The 16,162-nt window shown below is 42.1% G+C and overlaps 2 protein-coding genes and 1 non-coding gene across 4 annotated transcripts; 1 reads left to right on the top strand and 2 right to left on the bottom strand.

The window, feature by feature from the left end:
* Positions 1-420: 420 nt before the first annotated feature.
* akap8l (A kinase (PRKA) anchor protein 8-like) lies at positions 421-8,503 on the bottom strand. 2 transcript variants are annotated; one of them, XM_056586473.1, is made up of 13 exons: positions 8,397-8,503; positions 7,681-7,719; positions 7,315-7,567; positions 5,115-5,724; positions 4,003-4,132; positions 3,846-3,901; positions 3,619-3,649; positions 3,372-3,486; positions 2,845-2,986; positions 2,656-2,761; positions 2,440-2,570; positions 2,200-2,295; positions 421-1,804 (listed from the first exon to the last, which is right to left on the bottom strand). In XM_056586473.1, exons 1-13 carry the CDS (start codon positions 8,419-8,421, stop codon positions 1,307-1,309), a joined length of 2,232 nt encoding a protein of 743 aa, XP_056442448.1. In that variant the 5' UTR covers positions 8,422-8,503; the 3' UTR covers positions 421-1,306. The 2 variants fall into 2 exon arrangements, with proteins under 2 accessions (XP_056442448.1, XP_056442447.1); XM_056586472.1 differs by having other exon boundaries at positions 3,345-3,486.
* Positions 8,504-9,243: 740 nt separating this feature from the next.
* On the bottom strand, positions 9,244-14,152 carry mvb12a (multivesicular body subunit 12A). Its single transcript, XM_056586559.1, has 10 exons — positions 14,010-14,152; positions 13,268-13,363; positions 13,053-13,136; positions 12,857-12,956; positions 12,410-12,539; positions 12,020-12,157; positions 10,867-10,946; positions 10,543-10,598; positions 10,383-10,448; positions 9,244-10,273 (listed from the first exon to the last, which is right to left on the bottom strand). Exons 2-10 carry the CDS (start codon positions 13,361-13,363, stop codon positions 10,196-10,198), a joined length of 828 nt encoding a protein of 275 aa, XP_056442534.1. The 5' UTR covers positions 14,010-14,152; the 3' UTR covers positions 9,244-10,195.
* Positions 11,702-11,773, top strand: trnaa-ugc (transfer RNA alanine (anticodon UGC)). The gene has a single exon. It is a non-coding gene; the product is annotated as a tRNA-Ala (tRNA).
* Positions 14,153-16,162: the final 2,010 nt, after the last annotated feature.

Consider the following 16,162-nt stretch of genomic DNA (forward strand, 5'->3'; position numbering starts at 1 on the left):
ATTCTATGCCGGCGCTTGACGTGTCAATGTCACATTAGTAAAGGTTCAAACTGCGTTTTTTACCTTCCTATGTCGGTTGTCAGCGCGCGCAGATCTTCCTCGCCCCAAATCCAGAACAAACAGTCCCGTCCGACGTCAGCGACGTCAGACGCAAGGGGGCGGGCCCAAAGCTGGTCAGACGAATGTCACCTCTTCACGATTACCCCACCCTGCCTGTATGTAGAAGCTCATGCAACACCATGAAAATATTTCAACTAGGAATAAAATTTGAAAACATTTGAACGATAGGCTTATTCCTTATTATCCATTATATATCCCTATACGACCCACAAAATAATCCTTATTTTAGACATGTCGAGATTTTTGGAATTATAAATAACAAATCACACATTTGCATCCTCAACAATATGTTTTTAAAAAATTTACTACAATGTATACCACGTTTGGTCAAGGTTATTTTATTATGGACGGCCGGTGTGGACGTTTGATAGAATAGAGTACTTCAGTCAACAAAAGATGTCTGTGCGCCACCTTGTGGATATTATTACACCCAAAGGAAAATAAAAATACGTATAGACCTAAAGGTATGAGCATTTGACACGGTAAAGCATTTAAAGCTTTAAACTGAAATGAAGCTTGAAGATTTGTCTACTGATGCATACAAGTATAGTCTGTCATCCAATGATTATATTGCAATGATACAACATAACACATTAAGCAACCTTTGATTTGCCAAATATCAAGAATATGTTTGCCCTGAAGAATGACTTTAATTACAGTTGTGAAAGTATTACTTTAATTACCCAAGTCAAAAAACACATGTGCACAAAACGTTTTCACAAACACCACAATGGATTTATCAAACACATTTTTTATTTACTTAATAGAACAAAACCTTCGTTGCACAAGAGACAACGGATTAGTTCCTTAACCAATTCTAAAGACATAACTTTAATCTTTCCAGGATATTAACATTGGGAAGTGTAAATGTAATCATTTGCCAAAAACACTGACCGGCAAGGGATTACATTTTATGTACTGTTAGTCGGGGGGGGGAGGGCAGAATTTACCACTTGATACCAGACACTTTCAATAAAAACGCAAAAAAAAATAAAAAAGGCACATGAACATTTGGGTTACAAACAAAACATGAAATACATTTTTGCTTCGTCTTTGTAAGAAACCTCAGGACACTGGCATGTACGTTATGGTAATTCAGGGTAGGGCAGCGAAAGGGCAGCGATGGAAGGACTAGGAAACATGTTAACTGGTCCAGATAAGAGTTTGCAGTGAGAGGCCACTACAGTCACTCAAGCACAGCACCATCACTGCCATTCTTGTCCCCTTCCACTTCCCCGGCTGTCGCTTCTACTCCCTCTTCCTCGTCCAACTCGCCCTGCACAGCATCTTCACCGATCTCATCCTCTACAACATATCCTTCGTCATCTCCAACCTCAAAGCCTTCTTCCTCTTCCTCCTCCTCCACCTTATTTCCCCCCTGCTGTGCTGCCGCCTCCTGCTCTTTCTCCTCCTGCTGCTGCTGCTCCTGCTCCTGCTGCTCCTCCTCCTCCTCCTCCTGCTGCTCCTCCTCCTCCATCTTTTCCCCCTCCGCTCCCTCTCCCTCAGCCACCTCCTGAGCAGTCTCCCCTTCGATGGCAGGCTCCTCCTTTATCGACTGGCTGGCGTTCTTCTGGCCGCCGCCGTCGTCGCCGTCGCCCATCTCCTTCATGCCGTCGGTCACCTCCATCACCATGGAGTCCTCGGGGTCCTGCTCGTCTTGGTTCCCGGTGAAGGGATTTTCACCCTGTAGAGGGAACGGCCATTTCAACACAGAGTCAAGTTCAGCCCCACACGTGGTGCAGACATGGCTGCAATGTGCTGGTACACTTTTGCCCATGAGGCACTCTATGGATGGTTTGGGATACAACAAGTGTAATCGCAACACGAACAAGCTGCACAAGTAAAGCAGAACTCTTATGTGTTGCATAATAAATATTAACAACTTCCACAAACACTGTTGCAGATGGCTGACATCTGGTTCAGAAGCCGTCATGGTACACGTTTTAATTAGTTAATCCCATTCAGACCTGGCTGCATTCCCACTAGACAGACAACGCGGTTTCAGGCCATGCGAAGGGCAGGCTGCTGAAGCACCAACAACAAAAGCAGAGCAGATAACCCTGGCTGTGGGATATTTACCTTGAGATAACTCTCCAGTTTCTTGCCAATAATTTTGTGGTTAAGTATGCTGCGAGCCACAGACAGACTGCCTCTCTTCGACTGCTCCATCATACCCTGTAAACAAACAAGACACCACCAGTCAGACCGGGGGAGCGTGTTCAGACACCTCCGTGTGCATAAACAGGATTCGGTGTTATGGCTTACGTCACTTATACACATTGGTTCCTCAAGTGAAGATTGGGGATTGAGCCTTCTTACCTTTCGGTTGTAGTTGTGATCAGGGGATTTGATGTGCTTCTGGATCAGGTGGTGTTGCATAGGTATGAACAGGTCACATGCGGCGCAGTGGGCAGCCTCTACTTTCCTCATGAAGTGCTCCATACCGATCTCTGTCATATGAATACAAGGGTCATTTTCAAATCGTACACACACCGTACACGTCGTACAGCAGAATATCACACACACACACCTTACCTCTAGTTAGGTCCTGTTCTTTGTAGACTTGGCAGATTGCAGCGCTGTGGTTTTCCAACTGACTAACCCTCTGTTTTGTCTTGTCAAATTTGTTCTGCAAGTATTCCTAAAACATAAAAACAATGACGTCAAAAAGAATTCCCTTAGGGACAAATTTGTATTGAGGACAGATGAGTGTGGATGGGTCACCTGCAGGAAGTCTGTGGTTGGCTTGGACAGCTGGCTGGACAGGAATTTAAAGTGGTCCTTATGGAAGCGGCTCTGTAGATGGACGGCCATGTCTTCTTTGTAGAACGAACGGAACTTACACACGGAGCAGGCAAACATAACCCTGCATCGTAGGAAACGTAGTCTGTTACACATCAGGAGGTCAAAGCCAATCAGACATGTTTGCACACATTATCAAAAAAGGACGATGGGTCGAAGTGGTCAAGTGTGACATTAATTAAAGTAATCCCGTAGGAAGAAGATTGACAGTGATCAACCATCTGACAAGACGGGACTGACATCAGGGAGATGTCACAAGGAAGATAAAACCACAAGGGACAATTGTGGGGTGGAGGAAGAGGTGAGAAAGCAGGTTCCCAGTTGTTAAGGGTTGGTCTACACAGAAGGATGACACAGTGGTTCGAGATCAAAAGGAAGGGAAAAGAGGGAGGAGGTTAATGGATGTAGTAGGTAGTTCTGACCTCTGGGAGTTAACTTTGCCGCCTGACCTTTCCAGAAAGCCCCTCCGCTTCTTGAGTTTGGGGTTCTTGTCTTGGCCCTGACCCAAGCCTTTTCCCTGCGGAGATGTCATGGCGTCTGAGTCGTCATCTTGTTTGGATGCATCTAGAAGGGATGGCAGAATCAAAACAAAATAAATATTAATAAAATGGTATATTTAGCACACGGTTTACTTAATTCAAGAGGTACATTGTAAGTGTGCATTTAAATAAAATATGAGTGACTGGGTAAGCATACCTTGCTCCCCATCCTCTTCTTGCTGATTCTCCTGTGAGGAAATTTGCAGAGTTAAAATGTGAAGTATCAAATCAAAAAGGTCTCTTATGGCACTATCGCCAAATGAGTTAAAACAATATAAATTTAACCTACGGCCCACTGGTGAAAACCCTTGCATTTTCACTATTATGAAAACGTTGAGTGGGCAACTTTAATTAAAGAGTTCAAGCAAAACTAAATTAATTTACCCCTGATTGAGTCTTCTCTTCACCCTGGTCAGCCTCAGATTCGAGCTCAACGGCGTCTAATTGAACACATTAAGAAAAGCAACCGTCATGCACTGGAAAAACGAAATGGCTGCGGATCATCTTAAGCAGTGCTCACTGCCAATAGTGACAACTGTACCTTTGTCTGCGTCAGCCCCTTCAGCATCGGTCTTGTTCATCTTTGACTCTGGTTCGTCTCCCTCAACCAACGTCTGTTTCCTCTTCTTCTGTCCATCACGCTGGGGTTTCACCTGCTTCGCGGCCTCAAACTAAAATAGCACTCACAATAATCAGTGACAGAAATAGATTGCAAAAATTCCTGGGGTTGCATGGGATTATTGACCTCTATATCGCTGATCAATGTATGTTTGACATTTAATGCCTGGCAGGTAAACCCACCCAAATCCTTGATAGTGCTTGCCATGTAAAACAAATGCACTCCCATCAAAAAGAAAAACAGCAAAAATAGAGTTTTTCTATCGAATAGCGGAATTTAGTACCAGAGCTTAACACCATGTTTGTGTAAGCATTGTATGACAGCAAATTCAAAACAAGTATATTCTTAAGGTTTCATAACATTAACAATTATTACAGGAAACATTCCAGTGAGTCAAAGGAAAATACTGAAACACTGGAGGCCAAAATCCAGTAAATTTAAGAATAGACTGGAATACATCGATAGACAAGCATCTCAAGTTTGTACCTTCTCTTCCAATAATAGTTAGGAGAACTCGAATGGAAAACACCAACTAAACCAACTCACCTCCAAGAGGGTCAATAACCATTTGTTAAATGTTGATATTTAATACCTTAAACTAGATTTTGATTCATGTTACTTGTGTCAATACTATTGCAATGCACTCCCTTCTAACAGGAATTCATTCAATAGCATTAGCCAAGTCCCGCAAAGTAAATTAAACACAAATCCACGTCCAAGACGAAAACCTCCAGAGATGCAGTAGACAATAAGGACGAGTGTGGCGCATACTGGACAATTACTCTGAGGCGAATGCAATTAATCTTGATGAGGATATTTTGGGCCGTTTACACTGGTTGGGTGTTCATGGAGGACGACCAGAGACTAGTGACACATTTGGGATTGATGGGGACATGAGGCAACAGATTGCATACAGATTCCAGCATGTATGGTTGGCCTGTGAGCTGGTAGAGGGTATAAATGGAGGTCTTTCAAAGAAGGTCCTCACTACTGTCCAGTGTTGGAGGTTCAGTATTCCCACTGGAGGTACTTACTCGGTTAAGGGGTCTTTTGCGGCCCCGCTGGCGGCCAGCTCGTGGGCCCCCTCCAAAATGCCTTCCGGGGAAGTCGTGGGGGCCTTGGCCGGAGCCCTGGTGGAAGCCCCCGCTCTCAGGGTACATCCGGTTGGCCAGGAGGGATGGGAGCTTTCCCCTTCCACCTCCTGGGGAGTGGCCCCGGTGGGGGGGCCCCCCTCCGCGACCACCTCCTCCTAAGGGAGTGGGGTCGGGCTTTCGGCTTCCAAAGCCTCCTCCAGCTCCTCGGCCCCCGGCATTGCCACCCCTTCTGGGGGAACGGCGGCCGGCGCTCACCCATCCTCCACCTCCTGAGCCGGCTCCCTGGCCACTGCCGAAGGAGTCCCTCATATTCTGTCGCATCTTAGCGACGCCGTAGGATGGGGAGGGGGTGTCGTAGCCGCCGCCTCCTCCTCCTCCCAGCCCTAGCCCAACGCCCCCTGTGAAGCCTGAGCCTCCGCGCTGTCCCAACAGCATGCTGTCCCCCCGGTTATCGCCATAACCATAGTTACTGCTGCTGCTAGATCTGTAGAGATCTCGGGAAGAGGCCAGCGAGGGTTGGCGCGAGTCGAATGACTCGTACTGGTCAAACCTGCGAGGAAGGGGGGGGGAGGGGGAGGAAGAGCAGAGAGTGAGGGAGGCAGGCAGGTTTGGATTTCTCCACCTGGCTGCCCTTCTCCTCCACGTTCTCGCTTTCCCTCTCTCGCTCTTAGTTCTCCCAATCCAACTTTTCAGTGAACCACATAAGAACCAAAACCATCAGTCTGGATGTGGCCACAGATCCACTTTCTTTTTTAAATGGAAGAAGGGGTTACACTCTTCCATTTTTGTGCACACACTGGAGGTCTCAAAGGTTACCAGTTACTTGTGGGTTGGGGATTTCAAGAACTTTCATGCCCGTCTGCATGTCTTGGAAAGCCCTAGCCTTGGAAGCAACTAGGGAGAGCTGGAGTTCGGGATTCATCAAGTATAGAAGCAGGTAAGACAGTCCAGACCAGTCAGTAAGCTTTAAAGACTGTATGATTACACGTTGTAACTTCATAGTTGAATATAAATATAACAGGTAGGGGTTTATTGAGGTATCCTTGGCACATACAGAAATATCTGTAGTTAGATAGAAGGTGATGGGTGATGTTGAATGAATGCATTTATAGGGCGTTTTTCTTTTTAGGGTGGTATAGTTTTGCGAGGAAACGCATACAAATACATCGCTTCAATCAAGAGAAACTTCATCCAAGAACCATCGTGTACGGACATCAGAAATCATTCCTCAAAGAAATCCCAGGACAGGCGTTTTGATAGCCACACCCCCCCACAGTATAGTAGTCAAGTGTGGGTGATATACCTGGTGACCTAATTATACACTATAGTCGACATTTCCCTGCATGCGGACAAAGGACTGATTGCAAGTATTATGACGATGATTGCAGCCATCTATAGAAAGGTAGTCATTTTATAGGACGGTTTAAAACCCCTTACAGGAACAGAGCCTGAATCATACAACTTTGGCGCAACTACAACAATTTGCTGACTTGATCCACACATGCCTTGATTCTCGCAGGGTCAAAAATGGCACTTTAGTGTACAATGAAATAAGAGTATATTGGTTACGGCCCCTCCGATTTCTAATAGCAACTCAAAACACTTGGAGAGAACTGTTGCTATGTCCATTGATGTTCTAATTGAAGAGTGTGTGAAACCTGGCCGATAAGACCCAACGATTGAAACTGTAAATCAATCAATAGTCGTCCAATTAAGATCTTATATTTTTAACAAAACACTGGATTCATCTATTAGTCCTCACATATGAAGCGGCATAAATAAATGGACATGCAGTAGTGAATGAGACTAATCACTGTAGAACAAATGATGGACACCACAAGCAAAATAACAAGACAATTTTAGTTTGTCGGTGTGTTCTCTAGTGTTGCATATGCATAAGTAATAGGCTCTAAAAGGAAGGACAAGCAATTTTGTTGAAATGGCCAAATCCTTGAATGTGAGTGTGTTGATTTACATTACGATTTATAACCCCTAATCTTGTATGACAAGTATAAGATAAATGTAATTTTGTAATGAATACAATTTTGACTGGAGTCTGGATGTCAACAGCAAATGTATTGAGATCCAGGTAATAAAGAACACGCCAGTATTCTCACAGATAACTGGAAAAGCACCATACCTGTCACTCCGACCACCTTTCATCCCTCCCTCCAACTGTGTGAGCATATCCAGGCGTTGGTTAATCTTGGCAATGACTGCATCCGCATTTGAACTTGAGGAGGAGAGCAGGGAGCCTCCGGAGAGACCCCTCTTCATTTGCCCACTTCCTCCATATCCTCCAAGACCGGACATCGAGTCTTTATAACCTCCGCCGCCGCCTCCTCCACCACCACCACCACCACCACCACCATACATGTCAAAGCTGTTGGAACCTATAATAATCAAGGAGTAGATTGGTCATTATTAACTCGTCTATAGAGCCATAATCTTGGGTTAATGTCATTATTTTTTGAGACACTACATGGACTTTTTTTTTTCCCCCTACCTCTGCTGCCCGACCCCCCGCCTCCCCAGCTGGAGTATCCTGCGTGAGACAATGGGAGTAAGAAACATGCAACCATATCAACCAGTTTAGCCGATGTGGCTAATGTGTATCCAGCAAATTCATTCCTCTAATAAATAAATAGCATAAGTATCATATCCAAAACCAACGGTAAACTACTTATGTCAAAGCTAGATAGCGCTGTTCCAAGTAATGAGCGAATAGTCTGGCGGCCATTTTATTAGCTTTATGAGTCAATTTGGTGCCAGGCTCCATTTTAACAAGATTAACGGCAGATAGACCGGTTTGCAGAATAATACTTGCTAAACTGTAAGTACATTAGGATTTTGGCCCATCCTCTCAACAGAAAGGGGGCTAAAAGATCGCCACCCGACCAGGTACCGGTGATAGTCGCCACTATCGGTGCAATCGCCAACGTTAGCTGTAACGTTAAGACATTAATTATATAAAACCACCACAACTTCATCGGTGTCGGTATGACATTCAAGGTATTGCGTTTCTTTCGAATGACACATTTTAGACCGTGCTAACGCTTTTGAGATATGCTCTAGGCTGAAACAAAGCCGTAAACGTATCGTTAAATCAGCAAGCTAACAGTATGTTAGTAACGCGGCGATCCATGACGTAACAATGCGTAAACCTATTGTGCGGATAACTCACTGATGTTCCCGTGAATGCTTATTGAGAGTTCTTCCTACCTGAACCATACCCTCTGCCTTCCATTCCTTCTTTTTGTTACTGTCGGCTTGGATTGAACACTCCAAGCACAAGGCCAGACTGCATGAGACGTGATAGAAGGGGAGGGTAGATATTGCTTCTACTTCTTTTTCATTTGATTGGATGTCTGGGATGCTGCTCCCCCTATGGGTATTCAAAGGAACTATTTATTTTAAGTGCCCAACAAAATGTGCTTGTTGAAATTCATTTATGATTGGAAAAAAGTATGGTTTTAGAGTGTTTGACAAATATCAGTGCCTGTATTATATTACAATCATATGGTATTGATAGGCAATCATAACCTCAAATCTTAGTTATTTAGGTTTTCCTAACTAAATTGTTTTTGAAAATGCAGTAACATGCAGAGCCACAAAAGCATAGCACTCACAAAATACATCTTCCAACATCTATCAAATCTCTATTGTCTGACCATGCCATGAAATATGACCTTCCTTGATCAAGAACCTGGAAAAAACCGTCCCCAGCTCTACTTTTATTTGGATGTGCCTAGTAGGCTACATGCTGTAACCATATGCTTAAACTCCGCTCAGTGCAAACAATGAGGGGAGCTACTATTAGCTGTCTACAAATCACTGGACCTCTTTCTTGCAATACAAACCGGATCACTTTCACATATCAGTCATAAATGGTTCCAACTGAACAAAATTGTGCCTCAGGGTACACTATAATATCAGATTTAAATAGATGTACCAAGTCAAAAGCAAAACAACTCTTCTACTTCCAGCAATGGGACATGCAGCACGATAAAATAGGCTTTCGCTATAGTACATCTGCTTGGTGCCTTCAAGTATGCCCCTTAAAAGAAAACAGAATATTTATTTTAAATTGTTCCCAAGCCTTTATTGTTCTATTAAACATATCATAAATATATTCCACAAATTATAAAGTATTTCCCCATAATGTCCCAAAGATGACAACTGAAGAAGTATTCTCTCTGTAACCGACATCGTCGTGACAAATAAAGTCAAAAGAGACAAATAAAGCACAACATACAATAGATACATCAATCCAATAAACATTATGTTATGCATATTAGATGTAATGAACCATGGCCCTTAAATGCAGTAAATTTTTTCTCCCAACAATTGTGCATGAATGTACATAATTGATATCCAAAGTCTACCCACCACCCACTGATATACAAATGAGCTTCAGTCATAAATATACACGTACCACATGCCACACATCAAACAATGTTTGCCCAGTCCCATGAAATCTTTAATGGGCCACAATGATGAATGTGTAATTAATATGTAATAAAAGAGGATAGACTTGGTTGATTGGAACTGCGTCAGAGATATACATCTACAATCATCTAGTTTGCTTTCCACATTCTGTAGTGTACAACGTCATAGATGTATGATATGTATATATATATATATATATATGTACGATAGATCTATATAATAATAACAAAAATATACATTTAGATATGTAAATAGTGTGATGAAAGGAAGAGAAAGGAAAAAATGTAACAGCCCCAACAACCCCCTCAACAGTTTCTCACTTCCTTTGGCAAATCAAAACTATGTAATGGGACTATATTAACCATCACCTTTACCCAAGACATAACATAAACCCTTGTATGAGAAAAGTATATGAATCAGATTCAGTTGTATTGCATATTTAACCAATTTCAAATATTACAAACGTTTCACTTAACGATGACGTGAGGAATCATACTGACAACTTTTCGGGAACACATCCGATGTCCAAGGGTCTTATGGCATGGGAGGTCTAAGTGTGAAGGGTGTTAACACTATGAGGCAACCTTAGTCAAAGCTGAAGGCCTTGTCCTTTTTGCTGCGTGTTCCTCGACAGCAAAAGTGTAGTTATACTGAAAATGCAAAGGAACAGTTCAAGTGTCATGAACATCACTGTACAATACAAACTGTGAAATGTAGAGTATAGTGTGGTGCGGTATTGAACTGTTGAAAAGGTCATACCTCATTTTCAATGTCTTGGAGTGATTTTATACGAATGTCATCCAATTGTGGGTTCAGCTGTAGATTCTGTCAGGGAAAAATAATGTTATATGATCTATTCTTTAAGAGACGGTCATTTGTAAATGGAAGAAGAAAGAAAGAAAGAAAAACATAAACACACCTTGGAAGTTTGGAAGTCATATTTTGGGTGAAGAGTGAAGGGAACTCCATCGATGGCTTTGGAACATGAACATATTTTCATTGAGTTGATCCAAAACATTATGGTTTACAATACAATAAAGAGTCAATCATTATTCTTTTTTTGCAGATACCTTAACCAGCTTGACTAGCCTTGACTTGGATAGCAAAGAAGTTAACAAATAAAGTAAGTAACAGAAAAAAAAAAAAAAGTTCAAATGTTAATTTATCAAAAACTTGTGAAGAGAAGCTTAGGGTTAACATCTTATTAGCATTAATTTAACTTATAGAAGCAGTCTTGGCCAACCTGTGGTGACATCCACATGATTCTGCGTGACGTCTTTGCGCCTCATGCTGAGCTTCATAGAGGGCTGGGTAGGTGGGTTACTTTGGATACAACAAGAAAGAGAAAGCTGGTGATAGGACAACTCACTTTTTTATTCAAATAACTGCCTCCTTTGTTCTATTGAGGTTAGGCCTCTGCAAGATACTTCCACATTTCTTGTTTATTTTTTTCGGGTTTATTTCCAAATAAAACCAGTATTAACTGGAGAATAATAAAGGTTGTTTAAAATTTGTTGCCATTCCTGTTGCCATAATAAAAATAAATCAATAAAAAATATGTATAAGAATGTTGTTAGGGCTTAACGATTAATCGAATCAAATCGAAATCGCGATGTAGTAGAACGGGGTATGCAAATCGCAAAGGCTGCAAAAAAAAGTGATTTGTTACCGTTACTGACTGGATATCAGTACGATTCATTTATTTATTTATTTTATTTAACAATTCAATAGTTAAACAAATAAGTTTATAATATAAATTAATCTCAACACATCGGCCTGGCCTAAAGGAAAGAGCAATTTTTATGTTGACTGCTTCCACTGTTGTGTTGGTCATACTAAAGAATGATTTATTTATTTTTTTAGTGAATAGAACACAACATAAGGAACTTAATAAATTATAGAAATCGCACATTAAATCGCAATCGCAATATTGGTCAAAATAATCGCAATTAGATTATTTCCCCAAAATCGTTCAGCCCTAAATGTTTTCATGTGTTGTAATGGTATCTTTTAATGTCTTTGAAGAGAATGCGTCTTACATAAAAATATACGCAACTCCGCAATAACATAACATGGAAGGGGATGTAGCTCAGTGGTAGAGCGCATGCTTTGCATGTATGAGGCCCCGGGTTCAATCCCCGGCATCTCCAGTAGTGTTTTCCTATTTGGTCTATGGTTACAATTCCTGGTAAAGGCTTGAGTTCTACTCTGGCCATGGACGCTATTTTTAACTCTTATAACTAGCACTTATTACTAGTACCGTCCTTTACTTTTATCTGTGACACATCTTATCAAAATACTTACATACCAAAAGGCAATGTTTCAATACTCAAACTGAAAAAACGGAGAGCTGCCACATTCAAGACCAACAGCATAATGCTCACTGAAAGGAATACCTGGGTGGAAGGCTGGGCTGGACAGACGGATCCAGAGAGAGTCTGCGGAGGTCCAGGCTGACACTCCGAGGCTTGGCTTGCGGTATCGGGTTGGTAAACGGGCCCGTTTTACACCAAATCACATACCCATGGATGTCTCTGGACAAAGTGAAGGTATAGGTGGATATGCTGTTAATCTAAGTATTATTATTAGTATTACAATCTCAGGAGAGGGAGAGGGAGACCACAAAAATGGACCAGAGATATTCTAGTTTAAATAATATATAAAATGCAAAACCATGTAATGGTGCAGGTGTAATGAATGCAGTATAAAACCAAATAGGAGAGGACAGATGTGTGTACTTAAATGATTGCACCTTGAGTTTGTACGACCAGCGGTGAAAGACTAACCCCACACATGTGTAGTGCTGCAACATCATTTTGCTCCTGGCAGTCACTTTGAGATCCAGCACCGCAGTGTCCACGCTCCCCATCGGAACCACACGCACACACATACGCTTCCTCTTCGACACCGACGCCCCTGAGGAAGCGCACACACACACACACACACACACACACACACACACACAGACACCCAATAGTAATTCAGAAGTACTTAGTGACTGTGGTGTTTGATAGCCAATGGAAGTCTGTACTGTAGCCACCCTTCAGACCCCTGTCCCATACCTGAACCTAAATTACAGATATACAAATTCTGTCTCTTTTGCTAAGCCCCTGGCATAAAAGCCTCTGGCAAATGACCTAAAGGCAAATAAAAGCATTTATGTTGCATCTATATGTGGATCCACTGTCATGAATACAGCCAACTGTGCTTGTGCATGTGTAACACTTTCTTACTAGGCTCTAGGTGTTCTGCGATGAAGTGATACCCATGAGGAATAGCATCCTTTTCTGAGAGGATTCTGACATCAGCCAGCACCACCCCCCCAGACTGTTCCTAGAATAGGATGTTCAGGTCAGAGTAAGTGAGGTTAGGAGTGAGAGCCACTTTGTAGGAAGTATCAGAGATAATAGAAGTCAGTAAGTGTCCTACCTTGCTATAACAAAGATAGTAGCCGGCCCTCATTGCAAAGCTGCGTGTGAAGTTGGCAGCGGCCCCATCCTCAGTGATGGTTATCTATGAGAACCACAATCAACAGAAGAAAACGGAGAGTACTTTAGGATTTTGTCCGTACCTTAATCAATTTCACATATTAATAGGTCGGTCCTTGAACATCAACATCAAATCCATCTGTGATTGGATCCTACCAGACTGAAGTCTTTTGGACAGGTACCGCTATTGGAGGTCCATGCTAATCCAGTCACTGGACTGATGGGTACACCCCCTCGCTCCATCAGAGACATCTGAGAAGGATTAGAAATTAAACATGAAGCTGCACGCTGACATTAAACCTTCCATAGTAACGTAAGACAAATGTCACCGCTATCACAAAGGGCGGTCAAAACATTTTAAGTCGAAACTTTATTTGGTTGGGCCCTATGTGTAGGAATACCTAAGGACATAATGCCATTTCTAGGTAGGAATAGTGCATGAGTACGTTAGTTGGCCTACGCATGTGTTGAATGATGTAGACAAAATGTGTAGGAATACCTAAGGACATAATGCCATTTCTAGGTATGAATAGTGCTAATATGAGTAGTAAAAATCCAAAGACATCAGGTTGGCCTACGTTAGTTGGCCTACGCATGTGTTGAATGATGTAGAAAAACGTTAGGCTACATTATGTAGCCTAACGTTACATAATGTATACTTATAGATGTACACAATGTTAACCTATTTATACATATCCATTCGGGGAGTGGATATATTTCAACATTAAGGGCAATGCATACGGATCGACATAGCATACTGACAGCTTGAAACCAATACAGGCCAGGTTCAGCAGCAGAAAGGCACAATAGGCAGAAGTTGGATGATACATGGTGAAAACTTTGTACAGTTTGTTTATTCCCGTAAATGTTCTCTTATAATCTTAAAATAAATACTCACGGTTGACTTGTGTATAATTTCTCGATCTCCTGTGCAGTCCTGTGTGACCCCTACAACGTTTTCGAACCCCCTTGAAACTTCTTGTATTGTTGTCACTTTCAAATCAGGAAGTACTAGTTCCGCGATTACTTCAATTCCCAACAGCCTTTCTCTTCATGTAAATTGACTCTGGAAAAATCGTTCCGTGGTCTGACCACAAGGTGGCCCCATAACTCATGTTGGAGGATATGGTTTATTTGCCGAGGTCCATCGGCGACTGTTGTTGTCCATACATTTTCAGAGCGTGTCCAATATAGCGTGTTCATGATCAATATCTTGTTTATTAAAAGCAATATATGAATTGATATTCTCTTCTGTATCACACAGTATGTACCCTACATAAGCTCTGCATTCCCGTCCTCAATTTAAAAACACAAGGGAACCAACATGGATTTTCCTCCGTAGGAAGCAGTTTTCTTAAATGCACGTAGGTGTAGGTGTGTTGGGGGAAGGATAGGCGGAGGGGTAAGGGTGTTGAGAGAAGAATCGATTCTCATTTACATGAAAATGAGGCAGAGCCTTTAGAGAGTGAGGGATGGAGCAACGGAGGGAAGGATAATAGAGGGGGAAGGGTGATAGAGAAAAGGGCAAGGGAGAGCCGAAAAATAAAGAAGGTTAGTGCGATTTAAGGTAAGACACATTCAACGAGATAATTGGGAGGAGAGGGAGCATGAAATGTTCATGAGATGACGACACAGAAAAGCAAAGAAAGGGTAAGAAAAAGAGCCACGAGGGGAGAAAACACTAGAAAATCCATACTCCTCCCAAACAGACACAAGCAAAACATTGGTTTAATTTAAGAGCCTGTTAAGGTGACCTGTCGTATGGACACATTGCAACAACAGTTCAAGTGATTTTTAAACAGAATTAATTTGGTTGCAAAACTAAGCCGAATACACATTTAAATCTGTATATTATTTGTTTATTAAATTCAAGGAATTCCGGTTTATTCTGATTTATAAACTACTGCTACCAGGCCCACAATATATATAAAGATATATACAGTATTTATAAAAAATATATACATACATATAAATATCTATAATATTTATTTATTTATTATTTCCGAAGCCAGACATATAAAGACAATATATTCTATCCATTTTAAAATATAGGTAATAGACCGAGACAAAAAGGGAGAGAAAGTGAGGGAGAGAGCAGGAGAAAGAGACGGATAGGCTAACGGGGAGATGAGATACACACTTAGATGAAACATCCAGTGGTGCTCGGGTCCCCGTTGGCATGGCAACATGCAGAGCAACTCACTAGGGGTGGCTTTTGGGGGGGTGGGATGGATGGACTGTGCCATATGGCTGAAAATAGAATTGAGTATTTAGTGAATTTTACTTAATTGGGTAATTTACCATTGACCAATCAATGATAATTAATCAGTGAACTGCATAGTGTGTGTGTGTGTGTGTGTGTGTGTGTGTGTGTGTGTGTGTGTGTGTGTGTGTGTGTGTGTGTGTGTGTGTGTGTGTGTGTGTGTGTGTGTGTGTGTGTGTGTGTGTGTGTGTGTGTGTGTGTGTTTGTCTGTGTTTGAGCTCAGGGGTATGTGACTATGTGCATGAGATATATATTATTTATTTACATTGGTGTATGTGTTACTGCATATTAATGGTTTATGCTTCTATCTGAGCAAAGGTTTGCAAGAAGGACAGAGAGAGAGAAGACTGAGAAAAGCGGCTTGGGTTCAGAGATTCAGAGATTAACTCATACGTTACACTATTACGCTTCCTTTCTCCGTCAGAATGACAGCGAGGCCAGACTCGCAGACCACACACATTCACACACATGAGAAGCTGCCGGTGGGTCAAACATCAAGCTGTGGAATTTTCTGTAACGCTATACTCTCAGGAGGCCTCAATCACACCGGGTAGCTTTTGCACAAACGAGCAATGACATGCAGACACATGCCAGCCCGAACACAAGCATTGCACACACAATATCATACACACACACTCACAAAAACGCAGAAACACACACACTCATATGCACAAATGGACATGTAAACAAACACAAACACACACCGACATACACACACACACACACACACACACACACACACACACACACACACATTCACACACACACACACACACACACACACACAA

The sequence above is a fragment of the Gadus chalcogrammus genome, chromosome 3 (assembly GCF_026213295.1).
Source record: "Gadus chalcogrammus isolate NIFS_2021 chromosome 3, NIFS_Gcha_1.0, whole genome shotgun sequence".
Classification (NCBI taxonomy): domain Eukaryota; kingdom Metazoa; phylum Chordata; class Actinopteri; order Gadiformes; family Gadidae; genus Gadus; species Gadus chalcogrammus.